The 24895-nt window shown below is 40.4% G+C and overlaps 3 protein-coding genes across 9 annotated transcripts; 1 reads left to right on the top strand and 2 right to left on the bottom strand.

Annotated features, from left to right (window-relative positions):
• Nucleotides 1-1789: 1789 nt before the first annotated feature.
• si:dkey-5i3.5 (uncharacterized protein LOC565091 homolog) lies at nucleotides 1790-6632 on the bottom strand. Of its 3 annotated transcripts, XM_067589569.1 has the most exons (5): nucleotides 6346-6632; nucleotides 4662-4945; nucleotides 3234-3480; nucleotides 2992-3038; nucleotides 1790-2874 (listed from the first exon to the last, which is right to left on the bottom strand). In XM_067589569.1, exons 2-5 carry the CDS (start codon nucleotides 4896-4898, stop codon nucleotides 2677-2679), a joined length of 729 nt encoding a protein of 242 aa, XP_067445670.1. In that variant the 5' UTR covers nucleotides 4899-4945; nucleotides 6346-6632; the 3' UTR covers nucleotides 1790-2676. The 3 variants fall into 3 exon arrangements, with proteins under 3 accessions (XP_067445670.1, XP_067445668.1, XP_067445667.1); XM_067589567.1 differs by having other exon boundaries at nucleotides 1790-3038; nucleotides 6245-6627; XM_067589566.1 differs by having other exon boundaries at nucleotides 1790-3038; nucleotides 6346-6627.
• An 11-nt stretch (nucleotides 6633-6643) lies between these two features.
• Nucleotides 6644-15062, top strand: prrt4a (proline rich transmembrane protein 4a). Of its 2 annotated transcripts, XM_067589565.1 has the most exons (3): nucleotides 6644-9422; nucleotides 9684-10637; nucleotides 12196-15062. In XM_067589565.1, exons 2-3 carry the CDS (start codon nucleotides 9815-9817, stop codon nucleotides 14304-14306), a joined length of 2934 nt encoding a protein of 977 aa, XP_067445666.1. In that variant the 5' UTR covers nucleotides 6644-9422; nucleotides 9684-9814; the 3' UTR covers nucleotides 14307-15062. The 2 variants fall into 2 exon arrangements, with proteins under 2 accessions (XP_067445666.1, XP_067445665.1); XM_067589564.1 differs by having other exon boundaries at nucleotides 6644-10637.
• Nucleotides 15063-15270: 208 nt separating this feature from the next.
• On the bottom strand, nucleotides 15271-24891 carry impdh1a (IMP (inosine 5'-monophosphate) dehydrogenase 1a). Of its 4 annotated transcripts, XM_067589561.1 has the most exons (16): nucleotides 23034-24891; nucleotides 22233-22331; nucleotides 21632-21680; nucleotides 20727-20828; nucleotides 20502-20576; nucleotides 20145-20351; nucleotides 19923-20010; nucleotides 19633-19832; nucleotides 19462-19552; nucleotides 19257-19352; nucleotides 18898-19041; nucleotides 18443-18584; nucleotides 18186-18329; nucleotides 18011-18094; nucleotides 17671-17687; nucleotides 15271-17530 (listed from the first exon to the last, which is right to left on the bottom strand). In XM_067589561.1, the coding sequence occupies exons 1-16, from the start codon at nucleotides 23318-23320 to the stop codon at nucleotides 17427-17429; spliced, it is 1929 nt and encodes a 642-aa protein (XP_067445662.1). In that variant the 5' UTR covers nucleotides 23321-24891; the 3' UTR covers nucleotides 15271-17426. The 4 variants fall into 4 exon arrangements, with proteins under 4 accessions (XP_067445662.1, XP_067445661.1, XP_067445664.1 ...); XM_067589560.1 differs by having other exon boundaries at nucleotides 19633-20010; XM_067589563.1 differs by lacking the exon at nucleotides 17671-17687.
• Nucleotides 24892-24895: the final 4 nt, after the last annotated feature.

Genomic DNA, 24895 nt, shown 5'->3' with positions numbered 1-24895 from the left:
AATAAATAGCAATGAAACAGCATTGTGGCCATCTCTGGCTCAAGAGGACAATATGATCTCCTGGATATATTGAAGTGTTGTTTATCACCATCACTTACACCAACATGGTGGAATTTCAAGAGTCCATGGTTCCTGGAGTTATTTGAATAAATATAAAAGGCTGTGCAGTGATGAAATGATATTTTTACCTGGAGAAAGTAGATTGTAGTGCTTAACAATGGCTTATGGAAATGACTTGCATTTTTTTGCTTCACAAAACAAATTTGGTGCATTGAAGAGTATGTGCTCTAAGTCACTATTATGGCTATGTACAAAATCCTTCAGAGATGTAAGGTTAATGACAAGAAACTAGAAAGTGGAAAGGTTCTTCACCCTGTGACTGGCTGGTTTCATAAGTAACATGCCAGGTGTCGGTTCCGTGTGTTCACGGTCAAAGTGACAATGTGAGAAATGTCTATGTAACTGACTTAATCAACCCCCAACAAAAGTTTAAGCCACTATGCCTAAAAAAAAAAAAAACATAAAACAAACACTACTGCGTACCGTGACAGACGAATGATGGGTAAAGAATGGAGTCCTGAAACAGTTAAAATACATAGTTCGCTGAAGTCCTTTTTACTTTTACTGTTTACCAGTTTTTTGGGGGAGTTTCTGTTGGAGGTTTGAATTTACAGATCCCATCCAGACATGTTTAAAGATGTATATAAAATACCCTACCTTGAAAAATAATATCTGTCTAATATGGTTTTTCCACACAAAAAAGGTAAATTATCTCATTAAAATCCTTAAAATGACATCTCCTCCTTTTCCCTCATTAGAAATTCCAGAATATATGAATATACAAATATGATTAATTTCTAAAGTTTAACTGCTGGACACAAGATGTCTCCTACTTCACTGTAAAGATCATTCTCAGTGTTTGTGCACTGGAGGCTTCAAGTTTCCACATCACACTTTTGTAATTTGCATACTCGCCCCTGATTGGCTCCAAACTAGTTGTGAGGTCACAAATCATGCTTGTAGGTACACACCTTCAACTCAAATTTCAGACAAGAACAAAGAAACTTTCCATCTTCAACAGATTTCTAGTGTTGAATATCATTCAGCACAATGAAGCTCAAACAACCAACTGAAGTAACAAGAAGAAAAACACATATCTGAGTGGATGGAGACTTTAAAATTTTGAACACTAGTCTTTCAGCTATTTTTCTTCTGTGTATTCTAAACTACCTGCTGCTGCCAGATATAAAACAATATTATTACTTCCAGTGTCTTGGAACATAACCTGGCAAGACACACCTACAGTAACAGCAAACGTTTTCTTGTTTTCTTGTGTTCATACTATATGAAGCAGTAACCAAAAGCAGAAATATTTAAATGTATTTAAATATATACTTCATCATTAGCAGTTTAAATTAGGAGAGTGAGAAAATATCATGGCACAATATTTTGCGATACAAAGCATGGCGATTCTCATCATGTAGCTGATTTTGTTGATATTGCTTGAGTTCAAAAGCAACTATAGCTCTTAGCAATTGTCTATTCAAGCAGTTCACATTTGGAGCAGGTTTTTTAAAAAGTTGGAGCGTCTCTATACTGTCTCCCTCCAAGACAACGATCATGATGCATTTAGATAGAAAGTGAAGTGAATTTGACTAGAGCCTGACTGATATATCAGTCAGGCGTATATGTTGTCCAATATGCACCGATGGTTTTGTGTATGTGTATATATATATATATATATATATATATATATATATATATATATATATATATATATATATATATATATATATATAGGTGCTGATATAGTTATATAGGTAGCATTTTATGTATATGTGATCCTTTTTCTTAAATCAAGTTTAATATATATGTTCATGTTTTTTTGTTCTATGTGTTTATTTATAGTAATTTCTAATTATTAAATTCCCAGTGAAGTATACTGTTTCAGCACTGAGGAAGCGATAAAGGTACGAAATCTCTTCAAGAATCATCAGCAAGTCCAGTTGCCCTTGACTTAGCACTTCTGCATATACCTTTACCTGGATGACTGACTGTTATTTTGGCCATCTCTGTCCAGATCTTTCTATTGACTTTGTTTGCAGTCATTCAAACTCTACAAATAGCTTTGAATTGAACAATGCAAATGAACAACAGCATTCAACTCATTTGCTTTGGAAATTAAGGTTCAGGGCCAACTAAGGTGTTTGGGTAATGTTAAGATATGTGTTCTTTATGCTCACAAGGACATTCTTATGTACTCTTCAGTTTTTTTTATGATGGTTTGCTTGTAAAAATATGTGATTTAGTTATTATTTTTGTGATTTGTCACCAAAATGATCAATTAGTACTAATAATTATACATAATTTTACAAAACTAAATGAAAACCTGAGAGTGCAGTTGCGCATTTTTTGCATGAGGAGGAATAAATAAGAAATGTTTGTCAAACTTCATTTAAAGTATCCTGAGTGTGTCGTACCATGAGCTCTGCTTTGTAAACTGAACAGAATCGCATTACTCCACCTACATTAAATATTTAATGTAAATTAAATTGATGCATTTTCCCAAAATTCATTTTCACTGCCCCTGTAACACACTGTAGGAGAGCAAACCTTTCCAGTTACACACAGAAAACAGGCAAACTCAAGATAATATCAGGTTAGGCTGAAGCCCTTTTACATCTTGGCCTTCAGAGGGGCGATGTGGAGTGAATGGAGGAACATGTCTAGGGTGGTCACATACTCTTGTGGGTGCCTCTTTATGTGACCTGCATGTGTTGAATCCTCCCATTTCTTTGCTGTTATGTTGATCCCGCGTTTCTGCCAGAAATCAATCAATTCCTCCAAAGCTTGTGGGTCGCTCAGCGGATCGTTCTTGCAAAAGAAGAACAGCGCAGGAGCAGTGACGGGACTGTTCCAAAACGCATCGATGCCCATGTTAAAGTAGTCAACTGTTTGCCGTCTGAACATTCGAAAGTATAACAGGCTTACTTGTTTCACCAGTGTCTCCCAACGAGGAAATACAGTCTTACCAAGACCTGGGTAGAGAGGAGAGAAAAACCATATTTACACTCCATTGACAATCTTCTACTTACTCTCTGCTGCTTACTCTATGCATATTCATAGGTTTAGCATGTATAAATATACAGTTTTGAATCTAGCTAGTGTGATAATGCACATTAATGAAATTAAATTAAAAGGGATGTGTAAAATCCTGTTTATACTGAACTGACCTACAGCCATCGTCTCCAGGGAGCCAACCACCAAGCTATCGTAGACTTGGCCTTTGATCCTGTTTGTGAGATCTTGATATTTCTGTGTGTCCTTGGACACATGTACCAGCAGCTGAGAAAATGTGTAGCCACCAATGGAGAAGGCATGGACAAGCAGTGGGCGGGACACAAAGCGTTCACTGTTGAGCAACTCCAGCAAACTCTTTCCATGATCCAGACCCCAGCGAGGCCACAGGAACTCTTTCACCTTGTGTAAAGACAAACAGAAAGCTGAAGCACCAATCAATTTATTATCAGCCTTTGACAAAGTCGTTATGACCGACAATGTCATAGGCTAAAAATAGAAATATATATATATAAAACAAATTCTATAGAAAAATAGAAAATAGCCAAAACTTCCCTAATCTAACATTATCTTTAAATAAAAAAAGAATGCTAATAATATAAAACTTTAAAAAGGTGGAATTAAGCTTATGCAGGTAACTAACCTTATCCAAAATCTTAATAATAATACCTATCTCTCCCTTTTCCTCCAGGTGCTAAAATCAATGAGAACATCAGTTGGAGTGATACTTGGAGTGATTAAAAACTATTTACAGATATTTGACCGGCAATTACACCTTTGTCCACAAGACACAGAAAGAATCTTGTTTGGCCAATGAAAAGACAAAAATCTCACTCTGATATTTTGATGTGATTTCCATACAGTCTTAGATGCATATCAGTGTGACCACAATTAAAGACCACATTGTATGGGCTCCTCCACTGCATCTACACATGTTACAGAAGTACCAGAAATAGCTGCTATTACAGCTACAATTCTGACTTCTCCACTGGCTCTAAACTTTCATCTATTTCCACAACAAATACATAATCCTTGAAATGAACCTTTGTACCAATGATGTGTTGTGTCACCTATTTCTTGTTGTGAATGGGTGCATGTGAGTCATTTCAGAGGTGTGTTCACACTGATATGGGATATGGGCTGTTTCTGAGTATTAGGGCCTGTAACGCAAAATGTAGCCTATTAAATTCAAGGGATATTAAATGCCATGTGCTGCGTTAACTCAACATCTCTGAGGTTAACAATTCATTCTTTATCTTGTTTACAAGTTTCTGCATGGATGATACACATCTCTATTCTACTGCATTTGATATCAACAAAATAATAATTAAAGGTGCAGTGTGTAGGATTTAGTGGCATCTAGCAGAACAGATTTGGCAGAATATAATAGTCATTAATATGTTTTCATTAGTGTATAATTACCTGAAACTAAGAATCATTGTGTTTTCGTTACCTTAGAATGAGCCCTTTATATCTACATAGGGAGCGAGTGCACCACCATGTTTCTACAGTAGCCCAGAATGGACAAACCAAACACTGGCTCTAGAGAGGGCCTTTCTTGTTTTTTGCAAGATTCTCCTTACCTCACTCTCCACTACGAGCACATCAAAACCGGTGCGGAAGTAGATTTCACAATACTTGGCCACAGCTTGCGGACGCGATCCCAACCACGGCAGCATTAGCGTAAGTGGTTTATTATCTTCAGAGGCTTTGGTCTGACATCCTGACGCAGGAGATGCTAGTTCATTCATGTACAAAGTGACATTTTTACTGAGGCGGTGAGTAGTCACACCTCTGCTCAAAGCTGTCCTGCCCAACATAGCAGCAGCTGTCGGGTTTCCAAGTGGATTAAAGATGACAAACTTATCTGCAGGAAGGAGGAAACAAGAGAACAAGAAAGTAAGAATGTAAAATTTAAAAAAAAACAGTAGATGTAAAAGTGACAACATGAAAGCTAGCAACAGAAACACTACTTTTAACCCTCCTGTTTTATTCTGGACAAACTGGACGAATTACAAGTTTTCTCTCTGAAACATGTAGTTCATTTAATCTGATTGTCATAAAGTTCAATGACCTTGTCCACACAGCGCATCTGAACACACACAATAAATGTTGATAATTTTCATTAAATCTTGGGTGTTTTATTTAACTTCTGTACACCTGTGGTCATTAGAATGAATGGGTGAGACTACAATTAGTGTATAAAATTGAGTTCAGGCACATGCCCATTCATCAGGTGAACACACTTCCTCTCCTATACCCCCACATATATGTATTTGCAACACAACATTAGGTGATAATATATGTATTATTATGGATTTATAATCAGCGGTCATGGGACGGTCATTTTGGAAAGGGGACACAGAATTAATTAACACGAAATGAGCACAACAGGAGGGTTAACATAACAGTAACAAATTGTGTAAGCCTTTTTTGAGCCATCTTAACGCAAATTAGCCTCATCAATACATTAGCTTGTGTACGTACGTTATATGATATAATACCAATCAATGTTTGTTTACAATAACTTCCGGGTAGAAACCCCCTGCGTCACGTACATACAATTTCATGGCGCGGAGTAAACGGGGGCGAGGAACAACTGTGATAAAATGGTTAAGTCTGGTTGTGTATGGAGGTGCCAGGTAACGAGAAAGAGTAGAGAAGGGTTCCGGTTTTTCAGTGTGTTACTCATCCCACAGTCTCAGAGTCCAATCCACTCAGTAAAGAGTCAGTTTTGTTTTGCCCACAACACCCAATCATTTCAGTTCAATCCAGAATTACAAACCTAAGAGAAAGACCACTCAAATATCCGCTTCGGGTTTTACCGCTGATCCCAACAAACTAAACCAAACCAAAGACGCTAGCAAAGCTACACGGCACATAAAATGATCACATTAGACGGGTCAGATAGGTCGGAACACCGTGTTTAACTATTTACGTTATCTTTGGACGTAACAGTTACGGCTGAAAACGACAACAGAAATAAACATCTTCGCAATTCAAATCAACCGCCAGTTGTCCGGAAGTAACTATTATTGTTAGCGAGACGTCACGATGATTCGGTCCATACGTAACGTGAACATACAAGTCTTTCTTTGTGCTGACCAACTTTTTCTGGTTTATAATAATACGATCAAAACGCTCTGAGTAAGTTAGAAGAACTCACCTCATAGTTAACAATGTAGTCAAAAATGTGTGTAATGTTGCGTTAGCGTTAGGTTAAGCCACAGACTTTCTTCTCCTTGCTAAATGAGTTAACTTACTAACCTATTTTCAGTTTTGTGCCAGTGATGCTCTGATGGATGAGGGGAGCTCTTCTCTTCTAAAGCACATCGTTGACAGTGCTGAAAGATTGATGCCGTCTCTATCCGCTCACGCCCCCTTCGCCTTCTTCATCTGATAAGTGTACCGTCTTCACTCGGCTGACCGCCGCATCCCAGGCGAACTGCTGCCCCCCTTCGGACATAAACAGCTATGCATACTAGGACAAACCACAATACTGTCAGACCCGTCTAACCAGTCAGACGTAATCTGATCTAACACTATTAGTAATGTAAGCACATTCAGGGATCCATAGGGCTGCAGGGCATCCATATGAAAATCCATTTATTAACAATTTATTAACACTTAAAACTGCAGACTGTAATTATTTTCATTAATGACTTATTAAATATAACTGCAGACTTGATGACTTAGAAAATGTGAGACACCAACCCTTTATTAATGATTCATAATCATTTATAACTGCTGGACTGAAAAAGAAAGTGATAGGTCAGAAAGTAGTACCTAACTTTGTTACCACTTCGTGGTATTTGTTTTCATGTCCTATGGTCTCAAAGGATTTTAACTGTCCTATACTGTCCATTGATATTTTGTAATTTTTTACTGAATATTCAAATTGACTGATTGTTTGAATTCATATTTTCATGAAAAAAAAACATAGCACAGTACAGACAGTGTAGGTATCTGAAAAGTTTATGGTAACATTGTTTAGTCTAACACTTTTTGTGTCATATCAACTGTTTGTTACAAAGTTGATATTAATCCGCTATCAGCCAGCTCAGTTAGCACCTTCGTCTCAACGCAAAAAGGAAACATGTTTCATCCCTGACCTTCAATGTAGCATTAGCTTTATGTCCCCACATTCACATTCACATGAGCTTCCTTAAGACACGCAAGTCATTTTGTCTGGGTGTTAACCTTCAAAGGAACATTCAAGAAAATGTGTAAATGTGGGGATAACATTTTACAAAGAAAGAAAGATTAGTTTCTAAATGTGAGACAAGGATATGACCTAACACACCAGGGTTTAATTTTCAAGGTCCAGCAATGCAGAGAGTTTATGACCCCAAAAAGGTCAAGTCATGTAGAGGGTTTTTTATGCTCGCATGGACATGCTTAGTAGTGCTCAATATTTATTTCTCTTTATTTAAACTTGAAAATCATTAAGGCAAAGCCCTCATTTACAATGACGTCAAGCAAGAAAGAAGACAATCAATAAAAAATATGTCATTATACTTAAAGTATGTCATTTTACCCTTTATCCAAAGGCCATGGCGTTGTTATCCCCCTCTTTGCTTGTGCAGCTTTGTTTCTGTGTCTTGTCCTGACTGTCCACATTCCCAGCTGGACCCCAGTCCCTGCTGACTTTGTCTTGTTAGAGGATGACTTGTCTAAACAGAAACCAGTTGCCCAATGAATTTAGATAGCAAGTGTGAGGCGGCAATAATTTGGCCATGTCCCTCACTGAGCTCATATGTTTGGCCTGCCATTGTTCCTTTCCGGTCCCTTTACTTACGGCTGGGTTGGTGCTTTCCTGTGTCCTCATCAGACAGCGGGTTAATCACTCCCCTCGGGAAGTTCCTATCTTCACCACTGACTGACTGTCTAAATGATCTGAAATGGCCTTCACTGTCTTTTTTCAACTGTGCTTATGTGAATCAGTTAGGAGCACAGACATTCTTTATCCTGTGAGCAGAAGATGGCGCAGAGGCAAGATGAAATTTAAGAGACAGTTGGTAAACTGCTCTCTTCATTATTGGCTGTCACAGCCAGCATTATTCTTGGCATGCAGAAACAGCCTTTGTGTCTTCATTATGTTCTAAATATATGTTTGGCAGATTTATTTGTGATGCAGTTTGATCCACAGTTATCACCTTTTTTTTTTTTGATGGAAGAAGAATCGATGAGTATTTGGCAGAAAGCCTGTGCAACAATTATCCTGGCTTGGGAAATCCTGTGCCCTGTTAATTCAGATATAGTCAATGGAGAGTTTAAAGCAGACCTTTTCAGAACCTTACATCAGCCAGACAATATATAATGTGTGACTGTGCTTTAAACTCTCTACATCCAAAGGTATGTGGACCAGTGTCTATTTTAGAACCATCCAAGGGAATTGAATTAGGCCATGAGGCTGCTGGATTTTCCCCATTGGGTAAAAACAGCACATGTGAACAAGTCTGACAATAGTGAAAGGAGAAAAATAAAGACAGCGAGTAACATGCCACCACCAGAGAGTCATCACTTATGTCAAAAGCTCTTACCACAATAATTGACGTGGCAACAAGATCACATGAGTGGTGATTAGGGAGTCTTAAGTTAGCAATTTTATATTCAAAACAGTGCTGTCTCTGCTAATGCTGTATGTACATATGCACACAAGTAACCACTATCATGCATTATGCATATGCTATATAAAGAGAATATTCTGCTTCATCTGCTGATGTGACATGTTTCAAACTGGGCTGTTGATGTGATGGCTACTTTAAGAGGAGTGCACAGCATCAGTTGTAAATTAAACTCAATACCATGTATTGATCTATAGTGCTGGATAGTTGTGTGCAGGGTACAGCCTGCCTGTTGGTTGATGAGCGTGCATTGGCCCCCATGACATATTTATGCCTTTTCCTTTCCTTTTTTTTCCCCCCTTTCCTTTCCTGACTTCCCTTTTCTCTCTACACTCAAACAAAAAATCTCATACTGTACGTCATACACACCAGAGGGATGTGTGTATGAGTGTATGTGGGGAACAGAGAAAGCAGTAAGGTTCCTATGCAACAATAAAAGAGATGATACTCAGTGTGGTGTGGATAATGCCGTAGATTCAGGATGCAAACAGGCAAACTCACTGTCAGATCTGGGCAGCGGCAGAGTGTGGGACAGCGGGGGTTGTCTGGAGGAGGTGGGGTCTGTCCCATGTGTCGACTGTCTGATGGAGAGATGAGGGGCACAGCACAGTGAGTATGAAAGGACACAGAGTGCTACGCAGAGAGACTGCAGGCATGCAGCAGTACAGAGCGGCATATATGTTTAAAGAGGCTGCAGCAGAGTGGGCTATTGATGAGGTAAGAACACTGAAATGAAAGCGGCTACAACAAATAGAGGAGTAGTGTACTTATGTCTCCTAATTTGCTGTCATTATAAATGGATCTCTGCACTCTAACGTTTGGTGTGTGTGTGTGTGTGTGTGTCATAGGACTAAAGGGTAGAGGGTTTTCAATATACTGTTTTCATATACCTCATTTAAATGTTTTTCCATGCACAATATTTGCATTTTAGTATGTTTATCGCATTTTAATGAGATTTTTCTGTCTTTCTCCTCACAGGTATTTTAAGAATGAGATCACCTGAGACCTGAGAATGAGATCACCTGAGATCTGTCAAACATGTGATTGGACAGTACCCTCCAAAGCCTACAGCATGTGACTTTTTGCAGTGAAGTTTACGGACCCTCACCATGCTCTCTCCGTGGAATCTTTATCTTCTCCTCCCCCTCTCCTTGCCGCTCTCATTTCATGTCACAGTCTTAACTGGAGAAAATGTCAAGGAAACACAATGGACAGACACTGACATGAGAGTGCAGCATCTCACACAACCTTCAAAGAGACCTCATGGATCTGGTTTAGCACGAGGGAATGCCATGTTTGCTCCTGAGAGTATTGACTCCCTAGATCTACCAATGACTTGGCCCTTATCGTCGTCTGAGGAAATAGATAGACAAGGGGTTATTGGTGAATATACTGATATACAGGAGAGCTCAGAGACATCTCCGTTATATGGTGATGAGAAGGGACGTATCATATCCAGACCCACAGAGCGTGCTGCAGAAGATGCTACCTTTGAGGAGGGTACCCAACCATCAGTAGAAGCACCACTACAACCTACTGAAGAAATGTTAAAGCATGAGCCAGCTGATACCAGTATCTTGACCCTAAATGGATCTACACTGCATCCCACACACACTGGAGATAATCAGACAACTTTCCCAGTCAGGAGGAATGAAACACCTGATAGCCATCTACCTTTTCTTCTATCTGGCTCATTTCCATCAGACAGATCAGACCAGGACTTCACTTCACCGCTGTCTACTGGACCTGGGCCCAGCCCTGACTACATCTCTCCACCCATAGCCACTAGCAGTTGGGGATGGACTGCTGGCTCTTCTGTTAACACACAGGGGAAAATACAGGAGGGGACTGTCCCAGTGAAAGAGACTGGGCATGAAGTGAATAATGTAGATGGAATTTTACAAAGAGGAGCTGTCATGGAGACAGAAAAAGGTAAGAGTATGTTACATTTTCCTTGAATGAAATATAATACATTTGGAGCATCTATCATTTAGTAAACCTGACAGCAATCACTCGAAACACTTTTCACTTCTGACTTATTGTGAAAGGTAGTTTTTGTGTTAGTTGATTAAATTCCTAAATGAAATCTAAAATACTCACAGTCTATGTCTACTGCAGTGTTTGTGATATGTATTCTGCTGGCAGACACAGTTGTTTTACATTCACAGAGTGGTTTGCATCACTACACTCCCCCAAGCTTTCACTCTTCACCTCCCTTGTCTTGCTCTGTCAATCCTTTTATGAGGAATTCTACCACTCAGTCATCCACTCCCTGGTTAATGTAGAAAATAAACATTTCGTTCTTATTGCAATGTTTGTCCATTACAAGCAAACATTATAATAATGTGGTGCACACCTGCACATATGACGCACACTACACACTCACACAATAACACTCACTTGTCAAAGTAAATGATGTGTTGTGTCCGCAAGCATTGAGGGTAAGTAGGGCTTTGACAGATATGTGTGAAAAATCCAGAAGCTGCCCGGCATTTAATACCAGAAACAGTTTGTTTTTGATTAACTGTACCAAATATTAACAAAATTCACTTTTGTCAAAAGAGGATGTGCTGCTGACTTGCCAGCAAATCAGTGTGTTTTTTAGTGAACACAGTGAAAATCATTTGTTTAATAGGTATCTCACTGCTTGTTTGCTGTTTCTGCATTGACACAATGACTTTACCAGCAATGGGGGACCAGAAATAGGACACGTTCCATTTATAACCAGTAGGTTCCATACAGCTTACTCCGAATGTTACTTCACTAAGAGAATGACTTGCTTTCATTATTTATGGGTTACACAATCACTGTCAGACATGAAAGTTAAACACCTCTGCAGGTTCCTGTTGAAATGATGTAACATTAGCACAATAACACCCCTCGACCATGCTTAATAATAACCTCACAAAATGAGAGCAGCAATGAGGTCAATACTGGCTAATCAACACACACATCTCTCTCACTCAAACACGAACACGTACACATACACGCACTACTTGCTCATGCTCCCGCTCTCTCTGTGACCCAGTTAGAGATTCCCAGTTAGAAGCCTGTTCTCTTTTATAATGGATTAACTTCACACAGCAGAGCAGATTCTCTCATGCTCTCTTTTTGGACAGTGGAGATTGTGGACACAATGTGCTTTAGCCTGTATTTATCACTTAGATTACTATGTTGGTTTCATGGGTAAATTAATGCCACCATTATCAAAACTGCTAATTAACTCAGAGCCCAAAATGTAATAAAAATCTGTCTCCAGTGGAAAGTTAATTTTAATGTTACATTAAGTAAAAATAAAAGTCATCTTACTACATTTTCTATCATTTTAAATATTGATTATTAAATATCCATTCAATCAAATTATCCATGAAATATTGGTATGATATTGGTTTATCTTCAATGCTTTTGCCAGCTGAAACCATGTTTTATTTTGTTTATTGACACAATATATATGTTTGTAATACGTTATTCTGTTGTATTTGTTTTACAGAAGACTCCAAGGATGATGACCAGCAGGTCACAAAGGCCGGTGGCACTCTCCTGCCTGATGGTAACATGGACACATCAGCCACACCCTGTAAGACATCAAACCAGTCCTGGACTCCCATTTACCCAGATGATTTTACACCTAATGAGTCTCTGCGCCCCTCACTGGCTCTCAGCCCTTCCCTTTTCATCCCTCTGTATTCGGACTGGAACTCTGCCCTCGCCACATGGGGGTTTGCTTGGGAAGCACACATCTACGGCCTGGGATCTGTCTTTACTGTGTTTGGTATGATCTCTGTGGTCTGCCTGTTAGGCTTGCCCCTGCGGTGTCCTCCAGGAAGCCCCTACTTCACTCTGCTGCACTTATTCCTGCTAGCATTTTCAGGGTCTCAAGCTTTTTCTTTGCTTTATGATGCTTACAGTCACCAAGATCGTCTTCCCCCTCTTGGCTCTCTGCTGCTCTCTCAGCTGCCCTTCCCCTGTTTGATCTCTGCATTCTCCCTGGCCTTCCTCCTTCTTTCTCTGCGCTCACGCATGCGTCTTTCACTCCCACTTGCTATTTCCACTTCATTCTCAGCCTTGCCCAAACCTTGCCTATTACTGTGTATGTGCCTTTTGCATTTTGGAGTCTCTCTAGGTTGTGTTGGCATGCTCCAGTTCTTCCACAGCCTCCCCACCATGATCCTTCTACTCCCCCAGGGTGTGTTTGTATGCCTCACTGTCTTTCTCTCATGCTCCTACCTCATCTTTTACTGCTTAATACAAGTCGATACTAAACACATCTATAGGCTGAATGACAATGGAGAGAGTGGAGGATCTCCCGAAGTGATGCAACCTGCAAGTTGCCCCTTTGCCAAGGTGGAAGACTGGGGCAGGGCAGCAGGTGCTGGAGTAGGCGCTTCGTTGTGTTTGTTAGGATGTGGAGGCCTACAGCTCTATGGGATCCTACATGCCCTTGGTTTGGGTGGGGTTGATGGTTATGGGTTTTCGCCCTGGCCCTGGTGGGGCTACCAGGTAGGCTGCAGGGTCTGTGAGGTTGGAGTGTGTCTAGGTTTGTCTCTCATTGGCACACACCCTCTATTCAGTCACAACAACTCTATCAAGACCATAACTCAGCCCCGGCCTGGATCGTGGTCCCGTTTATCCTGCAGCTCCCCTTCACGAGGGCTCACCCTGCCCTCTCAGGTCAGTCTAAATTCTCCTGTCCTCTCCTCTCATGATACCTGGTCCCAGGGTAAGCAGGAAAAGCTGGTGGTGTGTGATGTCATTCTTAAGGGACAATCAGAGGCTCTCCCTCTTTGCTCCATGGTGGATCCTCCTGGAAATGGGACAGACTGTATCCCCAAATTCAGCCAAACCCGGACTGCTGTACCACCTCTACCTACGCCCCCAAGCCCACCACACAAGTCTAAAAATGCAGTGGAGTCTCAGCCCTCCTCACTAGATAGCCTGGGTATGGAGACTGACTCTACTGTGGACCTGCGGCCCCCATCTCCCATTAACTTGTCCCGCAGCATTGACCAGGCTCTGTTCAGTGAATCTTTATTCTCTCACAGTATATTTGGTTTGCCAAGACTGTTCCATGCTTCCTCCAGCCTTTCTTTGAGCTCTCCTAGCCAAGGCACATCAAAGCAAGTGTCCAGCTCTGTGGAAAACGCCTTATATCGAACCTCTTCCTGTAGAGACATGGATCAAGAGAATGTCCTGCCTAGTTCAATACCTTCCCAGCCTCATGGCTCTTTGACATGTCACAACAAACCTCCAACATCACCAGAGAAACCGGATTGGAAAGGGAGTGTCTCCGGTTCAACCCAGGGCCTATGCAGCAAACCAAAGGAGACAGGAAAGCTGCGATCACATTCCTGGGCCAACAGAGGGCAAAACTTTACTCAGAGCAGCCTTCCACGAGCAATCCCCCACCTGTCTTACCACAGGCGTTACCGAACCCTGAGCCTAGCCTCACAGGACAGCCAGGGATCTGGTCGACTGGCGGGGACTAAACACCTGAGTGAGAGCAAACAGCTGGAATGGGATCTGGCTGTACAGGCAGAGTTTGTCAGCGTGTGCAGACAAATTGACGCTTTGAGTGTTTGCAGTGACACCATTGAATTGTAGGAAGTTATAGATGCCCAGTTGTGATTGGAGCACACATGACATTGTACAGAAATAGCTCTGGAAGAATTAAACTGTATTGATGCAATATGTAAACCATAACTTATTTTCTTTAAATACTGTACAGTTGATATTATATACATTCAATCTTGCTCATCAAATATCTGTTGCTAAATAGTGCAAATGCTATCAAGAAGTTAACTTAAGCAGGAGTTTTAATATTTGTATAACTGATAAATCGAGATTTTTGATATATTAATCTATCCCATAGAGAGAAATTCAAAGACTCCAGATGTTTTGTTTTATACTGTTGATGTATTGTTTTCAATAGTGAATAGATTAGCCTCTTTGACCTTTTCCTTTTTGTGACAGTAGGGCCGCAGAGACAGACTCATCTACAGTTGCAACCATAATGAGTAATATTAGAAATATTAAAATCTAATTTGTCAAAGGAGCTAAAAATCACAGTCTGACTGAAATGGTAAAGCACAATATTCTGCTGACACATGATCAGCACCTTGCTGCCCATAAAGGTGTCTACAGAGTTGGTGGACGAGTACTTCATCATGAATCCTCAGTGTGAAAACAGGCATTTTGGGATGCGGTACTTTCCTGATATATTTTTAAGTGTGGTGTATTAAACAAGAAAAAATCATAAATACACAGGGTGAGTTTGTTTACCATGTCTTTGTATTATTTCAGTAATATGTTTGAAATTTTTGTAGTTATTATGGTTGCAATAAAGTTGCAATATTCTGAGCTTTTCTTCACTGATGCTTTTTGACCCTGTGTACTGCCAGTGTTAGAACTTATATTGAATAATGTCATCTGTGTTGCCCTTTAGTGGTTTCATTTGTAATGACAAAAATCACCTACACAGGAGACAAGATTATCATCAAACAATGTTTGTATATTTCTGGAGATATGACAAAAATATATATATAAAAAAATACATATGTCAAAATGCCCTTGTTAAAATTATCTTTATTATTGCAACAGTTTTTACAATAAATAGAATTTTGAAGCCTAAGGGTGGATGTTAGAAGAAGACGATTATTTTCTGCGCTAACCGTCAACTAGTATTGTTAAACTGTAAAATAATTTTGTAAACCAATACAATAACTAATTTAACCGGTAAATTAAATGCAAGTTATTCCCAAAAATAAAATACATTGCTTATATAGTAATATACAGTATGTAACAAAGTTGCTCTCAGAAAATTCAATTTTCAAAACTGATTAAATCTTTTTGACTACAATTCAATCAACAAAACAACAACAGCCTGCACAATCTGTTTGTTACTAACCTGCTCCGCTGACATAGCACAATTTCATTGACTCACCTTTGACATTTAATATTTTAAATACTGAGCCTGATAAAAAAAAGATACATAACTGTCCATATTATATATTATGTACAATCTATATTATGTTATTAATAATATGTCTTTGCAAAATGAGAATATGGAAGATTACAACGGACGCCAAGGTGGACTCATTTGCATTATAAATAGAAAGTAGGGATAATTTTTTTGAGTTATAACCAGATAACTAAAATGTACAATCATGAAAAGACCCTTAAAGTGAAATGGATACTCTCCTATCTTGTCACTCAAACATTTTGTCATACAGTGTTTTCTACTCCAAATAAGATTGACAGAGTAAAATCCAGAGTGAGCTTACACACAACGGCTCCTTTAAGGCGCTCCTTGTTATATATGTATACTGTATGAATTAAGGCTGACATTATAACTTTGGTCCTTTCTACAAAAGTGCAGCCTATTCAAAGAGCTCACCAGACTATACAACTGAGTGAGAGAGTGATCAGACCAGAGCTTCCTTTCCCATCAAATATTGACATTTAATTTGCTTAAACAAAAACTAACCAGTGCAGTGAAACATTTATGAGAGCATAATTGTACTATATGTGCTTTATGTTTACTCCTGGCTCAGTAAGCCAAGGTTGCAGGCCAGAAAATGTGACCATACTTTACACTTTTTCTCTCAATATCAGCAGAGTACTGTTGTCTTAAAGCGATTTAACTTTTGTGTTGCTTTCCCCATACAATGAAATAAAATGTAGAACATTTAAAGCATTATGCCAAAGGCATGCAGCTTTTTTTCTTCCTTTTCTTTTTTACTTTAAATGATACTATCTGACTGCCTGGATTCCTGCTAAAAATTAAAGCTGCAGTGTGGGACTTTTGTCTCCCCCTTCTGGCAGGGAGAGAAATTACAAAAACACTGTCAACACGCACTTACATCATAGGCTCCGCCATAGCACTACTCTGTTGCTGCTGTTGAGGCTGTAAAATGGTGGATAAATTGTTTTGAGCATCACACAAGCATCAGTCCAATAACATTTGGAATGTCTAAAAGGGCCGTACAATTAAATTATTTCATCCCCATTCAAGTTAGCAGAGAGCTAACCTGAGGTTAGCCGGCTCGGCTAGAGCACATGCTCTGCCCATAGAGCATTCGTGGAATGCATTCATCCAGCCAACACGGGAATGTCAAACCCAACACCAGATTAAAAACTCTGGTATACTGTGAGAAACAGAGAGATTTATCTGGTGGTGATAGGCTTAATCAGCATTGTGTGAACTCATTTGCCAAAGGCTTGAATGTAATGGACATTCATTTATATGTAAAAGTTCCGCACAGCAGGTTTAAGTATCTAGTACAATATTTCAAATGAGCTATGAAGATGGGTTGTACCTCTGTGAGGTTTGTTGTACGCTCTTCTCTCAGAGGCCAAAAGGGAGGTAGGCCTCCCATTAGAACAGCGATCTTGTCCTAAAGTGGTTAATGACATGTGTTTGCTTGTTAAAAGGGATCAGCATAGCAGTTGATTACACTACCCCCACTACACCTCGGATACAGCAAGAAAAAGACAGATAAAGAGTCCATGAGCAGTGGCGTCCATTAATGCGACTGTCCTCTATGAGACTGTTCTCTTTGGCTCTCTGAACTTTAGTCTCAGGTCTACTGTGTTGTCTATCCTTGAAGGGGTCAGAGATGGGACTGACAGACGAGAAAAAGAGAGGAGGACATAGAAAAGCAGTGTCAGATTTTGAAGTATGGATGTTGTACAGCAATGAGAGCTTTTGTGTTTGTAGTTTGATCACACGCGCCCACTGCATCTGCTCATAGCTGCTGGGGTTGGGACGTTAGGTCCTGATCGAGTGTTTCCTCTTCCTCCTGCCTCAGTAAAGCCGCTTCTCGTAACTACAGTTGGAATAGAAAAAAAGAGGAGTAAGTATTTTCTGTGTGGCAATAACATTTCACCACTGCAAAAACAATCTTGGATGGAGATGAATGAATGAAAGAAGAAGATGGAGGTGTGATGACTGCATGGATGTACTTACATGGCACAAAAGAATATCTAATATGATAGCATGGGTAAGAAAAGGAAGAGAAAAGAAAATTTGATGCTGCTAAACAGAGATAAATTACATTCAATTTGACAGTAAAAGGTTTCTGACACAGACTGAATACAAATGAAGCTAAGTCACACAGTGAGTATTAGTACCTTCACTGTTATAAAGGAAAGAGAGGAAACAGATGATGACTTCACCAAACCACCTCTGCCACCAAAATATTTAGACAGAAGGAAGGGGATCACAGAAAAGAGACACATAGGATAAGGAGCAGTTGCAGAGGAGGGGAAAAGTTCACCAAAAGCCAGGGGTCAAGGATCAGACTTACGAGTGGAGGCCATGAACTCCCCCCTCCATCTGAGCAGACATGGTTCTCTTCTCAAACTTCAACTCTCCAGAGTACATCATCGACCTGGGACAAAACACACACAGCTCATAGTAAGCTAAAACCCTTACACAACACACAATACAAACTTATGGGAAACACACAAACGCTCCCGTACCGTAAAATGGACAAACTCTTGGCTCCTATGTCCTGACAGCCATGTTGGATCCCCGCAATGAGGTAAGGAACAAACTTATGGATGGAGCCTTTATCTTGTACTGATCCTGAGACACCTTGTGCCACCTTCACCTTATCTCCCTCACTGGACACACACAAATGCATTCACACAGAGTCAGAGATAAATGTGCCATGATGTAAATTTCTGCAGATTAAGTGTTTATAAGGGAAAGGACCTCTGTACCCCCAAACCCCCACCTGAAGTAGCGTTTCTGGCTGTTGTTTTTCTCCATGGCATCCAAGGAGCCCATTCCTCTATACTTTTTCAGACGCACACCATCTGAAAAGAAATATTCTCCTGGAGCTTCGGTGGTTGCTGCGAGCAATGACCCCATCATCACTGAGGGCAGAAATATCAAAGAAATGGAATGAAATCATGTTGAAAGCAAAGGTGAACAGGTGAGAGGAAAAAGACTACAACAAAAAGCAATCAATTTCACAAAAAACACTGTTTATTTTTGAAAAAGTTGCCCATTACACTTAGATCTCTACAACTGCCCATCAGCAGCTATGTGTCCTCTCCATATGTACTCAAGCAAGGCTGTGATCTCCCATCTCCACATTTATTTCATAGAAGTATCCACCAAATTATGCAAATGTAAATCTTGCAAATTCAAGACTTCAGGAAATAGGAGAATGTAGTGTTTTCTCACCTGTAGATGCTCCCAGGGCCAGAGCTTTCACCACATGTCCAACAGTCTGAATGCCTCCGTCAGCAATTACTGGCACTCCAAAACGTCGGGCATACTCTGCAACCTTGTACACCGATGTACCTTGGGGCCGTCCACATGCCATTACTGAGGAACAAGTACAAAACATCATGTGTTGGCCACAAAGTGTACCTATTATACATTTTTATGTTCAATGGTTTAGTTTAATCGGGTGTAAAATAGTCTGCTGTCTGTTTTTAATCCTACAATTTACAAAAAATAAAGGAGAGTTTTGTTGACATTGTGGATATATCTATCTGAAAGCAGCAGATCTTCCCAGATCTGTAGTCTTTATTACATACCTTCCTGGGTGATACAGATAGAGCCACACCCCATGCCCACCCTCAGAGCATCCACGCCTGCATCTATGAGGTTTTTAGCCTGAGCAGCTGTCACCACTAGATAGAGAGACAGAGATACAGAAAAGAGCTGAATGAAGGAGACATGCTTAAGATTGGAACTTTCATAGTACAAATGTAGAAAAAAAAGCTGGAAAGGAGGACTTACCATTTCCTCCAACCACCTGAAGTTCAGGGTATTTCTGTTTGATGTAGTTTATCATGTTAATTTGATACAATGAGTTTCCTTGGGAGGAGTCCTGTAGTTTAAAAGAATATGACAATTATAGTCTAATCATAAACTAATCAAAAGCTTAATCATATTGCAGTTAAAACCCACCAGGACTACCACATCCACGCCAGCCTGCATGAGGAGATCCAGTCTGTATTTGTCGTCCTCCCTGGTACCAATCGCAGCTCCACACAGCAGCTGTTTACGGGAATCTTTGGAAGCCAGAGGATAATCTCTGTTCTTCTTCAAGTCAGTCCTAGCAATGATGGCAACCAGCTCATCACTGTCATTCACGATGGGGAGCTTGCCTAAGAGAGTAAGGGTGTAAAATGAGTGAAAGAAGGAAGAAAACAGCCCAAGGGTTGCACTTGCTCTAGAGCACATCTTCACAGATTTACCTTTTTTGCTACGTTGCAGTATATCATTAGCCTCTTTTAGTGTGACTCCAGCAGGTGCAACAACTAAATCTTCCCTTTTTGTCATTGCCTGGATCAAAAAGATGTTCAGTTCCAACAGTGAAAAATATATCAGTATACAACCCAGTTATTTGACATCATATAACTGCTGTAAATATTATGTTCTCAAGGATGCACACATAAACACACCACCCATATACACACCTCCTCCAGGGGTCTGTCATGGTCCTTCTCAGACAGAAAGTCTATGTCCCTGGAGGTGACTATGCCGACCAGCTTGCTTCCCATTTTGCCGGTCTCTGTAACAGGGATCCCAGAGAAACCATGGCGTATCTTGGCCTCAAACACATCCCCCACTGTGTGTCGGGGACTCATTACCACAGGGTCTGTGATAAAACCCTGCTCAAATTTCTGACAACAAGAAAAACACAAGTGTTGAGTGGTTACAATACTTATTGTTTTGAAAGTAATATCTTCTTCTGAAGGAGTGCTGTCCTGGATGTTTCAATGTCTTCTTATGTCTATTGTAAGTTTATGTCTTGGATGACTTTTCCATCTTACCTTGACTTTGCGCACCTCATTGGCCTGGAACTCAGCTGTACAGTTATGATGAATTATTCCAATCCCACCCATCAACTGAAGTAGCCAAATAGAGACAGGAGAACAAAAAAATATTCATTACATTTTGGTGCAATTGCCACTGTCTGTGGAGCAGGATGGTGCTAAACTGAGCGAACAATTAGGTACGGTGTATGTACAGTAAGGCTCTGCTGTGCTTGTACTCACTGCCATGGCGATGGCCATGGATGACTCTGTGACTGTATCCATGGGAGATGAAATAAGAGGTGTCTTCAGGGTTATCTTCCTTGTCAATGCAGAAGTTAGATCCTAAAAATGGGGAGCATTTGTAAACGGAGACATTATCATATGATCTTATTACATTGATAAGCACACAGAGCAAAGTAAATCTGAGAAATAATTGAACTTTAACTATGACATATTCTAAGATACTCCAATGGTGTGTGCGTTGATGCTGGGAGATTTATCAACCTGTTGTCCACAAACAATGTCCCTACAGTGTTGCAGCTGCAGCACATTTGTTAACCAAATGTTAGAGTTTGTTTTTATGTTGCCATGCAGTAAGCCTAAAAGCCCATTTGGGCACATTAGAGGCTGACTTTCCGAATTCACCTGCTTAGAGTTTGATGACGCAGGTGTGTGTGTGTCTGTTTTGAACACCTGCTATCTAACAATAACCCATGTAACCTAGGCATGAAATTAATTTAATGTCCCAGCAGGGCTTGCAAAGACGAAAACAAAGCAAGTCAAATAAACAACCCAGTGCTCAAGCACCCATAACTAAGGAATAAAGCAAAGAGATAGGGATGAATTAGAAGGACTGCAGTACCACTATTAGCATTAGAAATAGTACAGATAAAAAACAGAAAGCAGTAGAGATACTTTATTTGCACCAAGTGTACTTTGATCCTTTTGCCCAAGACTTAATATAACTATTCAAGTTTATCCAAAGAAATTATTCATTGTGGTATCATCTACAACTGCAGTCCTGAGAGGGATTGCAGCAGTGGCTGTCATCACTTACCTGAAGGTTAGCAAATGTCCCAACTAACTAACTAAATATAAACAATATACAGTGCACCAGGAAACAGTATGTGGCCTGTGATACTCACCACCTCATCAGAAGTAAAATCTATGAAACCAGGGAGGATCAAGAAGTCACTGAAAGGAGAGAGAAAACATGAGAACATCTTGCTTTGGAACTGGAAAAGCATGACTTAAATCAAATCATACTAGTAACAATCACTACGATAAACCTGGATCATACAGCTTTAGCAGTGTATGTGGACTGTGCATATCCACTTTACAACGCAGCCCTTTTTAAACTTAGCTGATACTGAGCAGACATAATCTGTCAGCCTTTCAACCCTCTGAAAGAACATTCTGCATTTATCCTCTGCACACTGATAAACCCTGCATATAGCCTCCATTAAGGAAACTACAATGACACCCATTAACACACTGATATGTGCACAAACACACACAAACACACACACATGCCCTGCTTTTAATGTGTGTGATACCACTCAGAGTCATCCTTGAAAGTACTATTACTCAAAATAATCCTCCATATAAAACCCAAGCAGATGTGTCATCACTGATATTACTAAACACCTAATGGAAGACATTGCATAACTCTGTGTTTCTGTGTATGCACATGCACGTGTGTCAGTGAAATGTATCTATGTATTTTTTTAAATTAGCATTTCTTACTTGTATGTAAGTCCATCGCCAATAGCAAAGAGCTGTTGTGCTGTTAATCCATCTTCAGGGACGTAACCTGTGCCTCCACTGATCAAGTAGTCCGCCATGCTGAAGTATTAACACATACATGATATAGTACAGCTAAAAATATGAATATTTGCTGAGTGTGTAAAGATATGATAATGCATAGATGACACTTGTATCTCTATCATGTACCCTAACTTCACAGCTTCATAGAGTTAATATAAGATTTTAATTGATATTATCTAATTATAGTTCATGTCACAGATTTTTAATATTTCAATGTGTATTTTAGTCAATATTTTAACACAATCCTCCATCCATTACTTCCCATGACTGTAAGCAGTGTGCATAAATCATGGGTAAATTTGTCCCTTATGTAAAACATGCATGTTGTTTTTCTCGTCTCTCTTTTGACCTCTATGTCTGACACACATGCTGTAGGCAGATCCTATTACAAATGTTGGAGTGAAGACAGGAAATGCTAACAAGAGAAATCCGTCCTAGTCAATGGAAATTCCTTCTATACACCAATGACGGTAGTACAGTAAGTAAGAGGATTTGGTTGGCTGCCCAGGTAGCTGATAAATGGGCTTGTAAAAGCGCAGAGTCAACACTACTAGAAAGTGAAAACATCTCAATTGCTGCAGGAGATACAGTGTTTATAAGGTTGTTATAAGGCTTCACACAATCACCTCTGCATATCATAAAGGGTGTGGAGTGATGTTAAGGTCATGAACTTATGGTCTATGTAGGCTGGTGAAAGATCGAGGAGAGAGTGAGACCAACCTCTCTGGTTCGTATCCGGCTTGGATACGTGTAGCACTGTATCGCTGTGCTGCTGTCTCATGCCCATGTCCATGTGGCGTTGAGTGGACATAGGCACCACAGGGGTGGGGTTGTTCCCCCTCTTTGTTTGAGGTGCGAGGCCGTGCTGGTTCCATGTCCCCTACAATCCTCCTGTAGTCAATCTGGTAGTTGTCCCTCTCCCCATCCCCAAATCGGTCATAAGCATGACCCTCCATCTCAAAGAAATCCAGGGCTACGACCTCCACAGGCCCCTCCACCTCACACATATACACACACACACACACACACACGCACACACACACACAAACACACACACACACACACACTCTTCAAGGACTTCTGACTTGTATCATACACACAAAGTCACACTTTCACACTCCAAGTAAACAGTGGCCCCAGTGGACACACAACAACACACTCGATTTGCTGTTCCAATTACAAGCACTCATAAACACCCCATGCTTGGAGTGCACAAACACAAACACCTTTCAGACACACCTGACATTGGAGAAAGCTGTCTTGCCATCTGTTTTGCTTCCAGTCCCACAGTTAAACCAAAATAGGCAAAATACAAAATTTCACAAAGTTGTAGTTCGCAGTGACACAGCTGTATGATTGCAGGTGTATATCACTTGCATGAAACAAGTGAAGATTTGTTTCTAAAAAAAATCTCCTTAGAAATGCAGGAAGAGTAGCATCAAAAGTCCCTCAAAACAGTGTGGTTTTCCCAGAAGAAGGTTTGTATTCCAGTTTTTCAGCACTCACCCTAGTTTGAGGCCATTACAGCCCTTGGGCAGAAGGAAAGACTTTTTAGCTGACCTGTTGATGAAGTTAACTATCGTGGCACACCATACTTAGGATTCCCTCTATGTTCCCCACGGCACAAGCGGCTGCTGGGGAGGAGAGTCAGTTCTTGCTCAGGTGGCAGAGATATGTCCCTCTGGAGACCCAGAAAGCAGTGCTGCTTGGTTATTCCTAAGGCTGGGAGCTTCTCCCCACTCCGTTCTCCTGGTGCCTGCTGAGCTTAACTCTGTTTCTGACAGTAGCAGACGTCACTCTCCCACAAAGAGGATTGGGAGCATTAATGCTGGACGGGGTGGGGTGAGATGGGTGTGTAGGGTGGAGTGAGGCAGTAGGACTGAGGAAGAGATGGATGGGTCAAGAAGACACTTGAACACACTTTCCCCTCTGAGGATTACCATGGTGTGAAGGTGTGTGTGTTTTTTGCCAAGCTCAAGGAGACAGAGCTGTGAATGAGACAAAGGCCAAATCCCAGAATACTGTTACCCAGCAAGCTTTTCTCCCTCCAGACAGAGAGAGGAAAGACAGACAGACAGACAGACAGACAGACAGACAGACAGAGAGAAATGTTTGTCTGTTTGAAGAAAGGCAGAACCTCTAAAAATGGGAAGCAAAAGTAATTGATTCTTCACAAAGGAGTTTGTATCCACAAGTCTTTGTGCATGTTATTTTCTGTTACAGTATGACAAAATAGTCTTGTAAATAAAGTCACAGACCTTTACATTTTGAGAATACTATTGATTATATATAATATTAGGTTTTAGTTTTGTCTTCACCGATCCATTATTCAGTGCCACAGTGGTGAACAACAAACCTGTACATTTGAACTGAAACAGGAGAGTAACTTTGTTGCCTGGGATGCCCTCGACACCATCATCTGCAGGTGACTGACTGACTGCTTGTGACAGTTACTGAGGGATTGAACCAGAAAAGCCTCTTACCCAGTCTCTCTCTCTCCCTCTCCCTCTCTCTCTCTCCCCCACCCACTGGAAGAAACAAGCAACGTCCCCCCTTCATAATATTAACAAAGGCGAACATGT

This window comes from Thunnus thynnus, chromosome 5, assembly GCF_963924715.1.
Source record: "Thunnus thynnus chromosome 5, fThuThy2.1, whole genome shotgun sequence".
NCBI classification, from domain to species: Eukaryota; Metazoa; Chordata; class Actinopteri; order Scombriformes; family Scombridae; genus Thunnus; species Thunnus thynnus.
Note: the sequence above shows the minus strand (reverse complement) of the source record. Positions and strands in the feature narration are given on the sequence as shown.

Excerpts from the sequence above, each read along its gene's own strand:
- si:dkey-5i3.5 (XM_067589567.1), bottom strand. The coding sequence starts at position 4,898 with ATGTTGGGCAGGACAGCTTTGAGCAGAGGTGTGACTACTCACCGCCTC. Across the intron at positions 3,481-4,661 it reads TGCTCGTAGTGGAGAGTGAG|GTGAAAGAGTTCCTGTGGCC; the intron begins GTAAGGAGAATC and ends TCTTTACACAAG. Across the intron at positions 3,039-3,233 it reads CCTGGAGACGATGGCTGTAG|GTCTTGGTAAGACTGTATTT; the intron begins GTCAGTTCAGTA and ends CTCTCTACCCAG.
- prrt4a (XM_067589565.1), top strand. The coding sequence starts at position 9,815 with ATGCTCTCTCCGTGGAATCTTTATCTTCTCCTCCCCCTCTCCTTGCCG. Across the intron at positions 10,638-12,195 it reads TGTCATGGAGACAGAAAAAG|AAGACTCCAAGGATGATGAC; the intron begins GTAAGAGTATGT and ends TTTGTTTTACAG.
- impdh1a (XM_067589560.1), bottom strand. The coding sequence starts at position 23,320 with ATGTGTGAGGTGGAGGGGCCTGTGGAGGTCGTAGCCCTGGATTTCTTT. Across the intron at positions 19,353-19,461 it reads TCAGGTGGTTGGAGGAAATG|TGGTGACAGCTGCTCAGGCT; the intron begins GTAAGTCCTCCT and ends CTCTCTATCTAG. Across the intron at positions 18,585-18,897 it reads GGCCCTGGGAGCATCTACAG|TGATGATGGGGTCATTGCTC; the intron begins GTGAGAAAACAC and ends TTCTGCCCTCAG.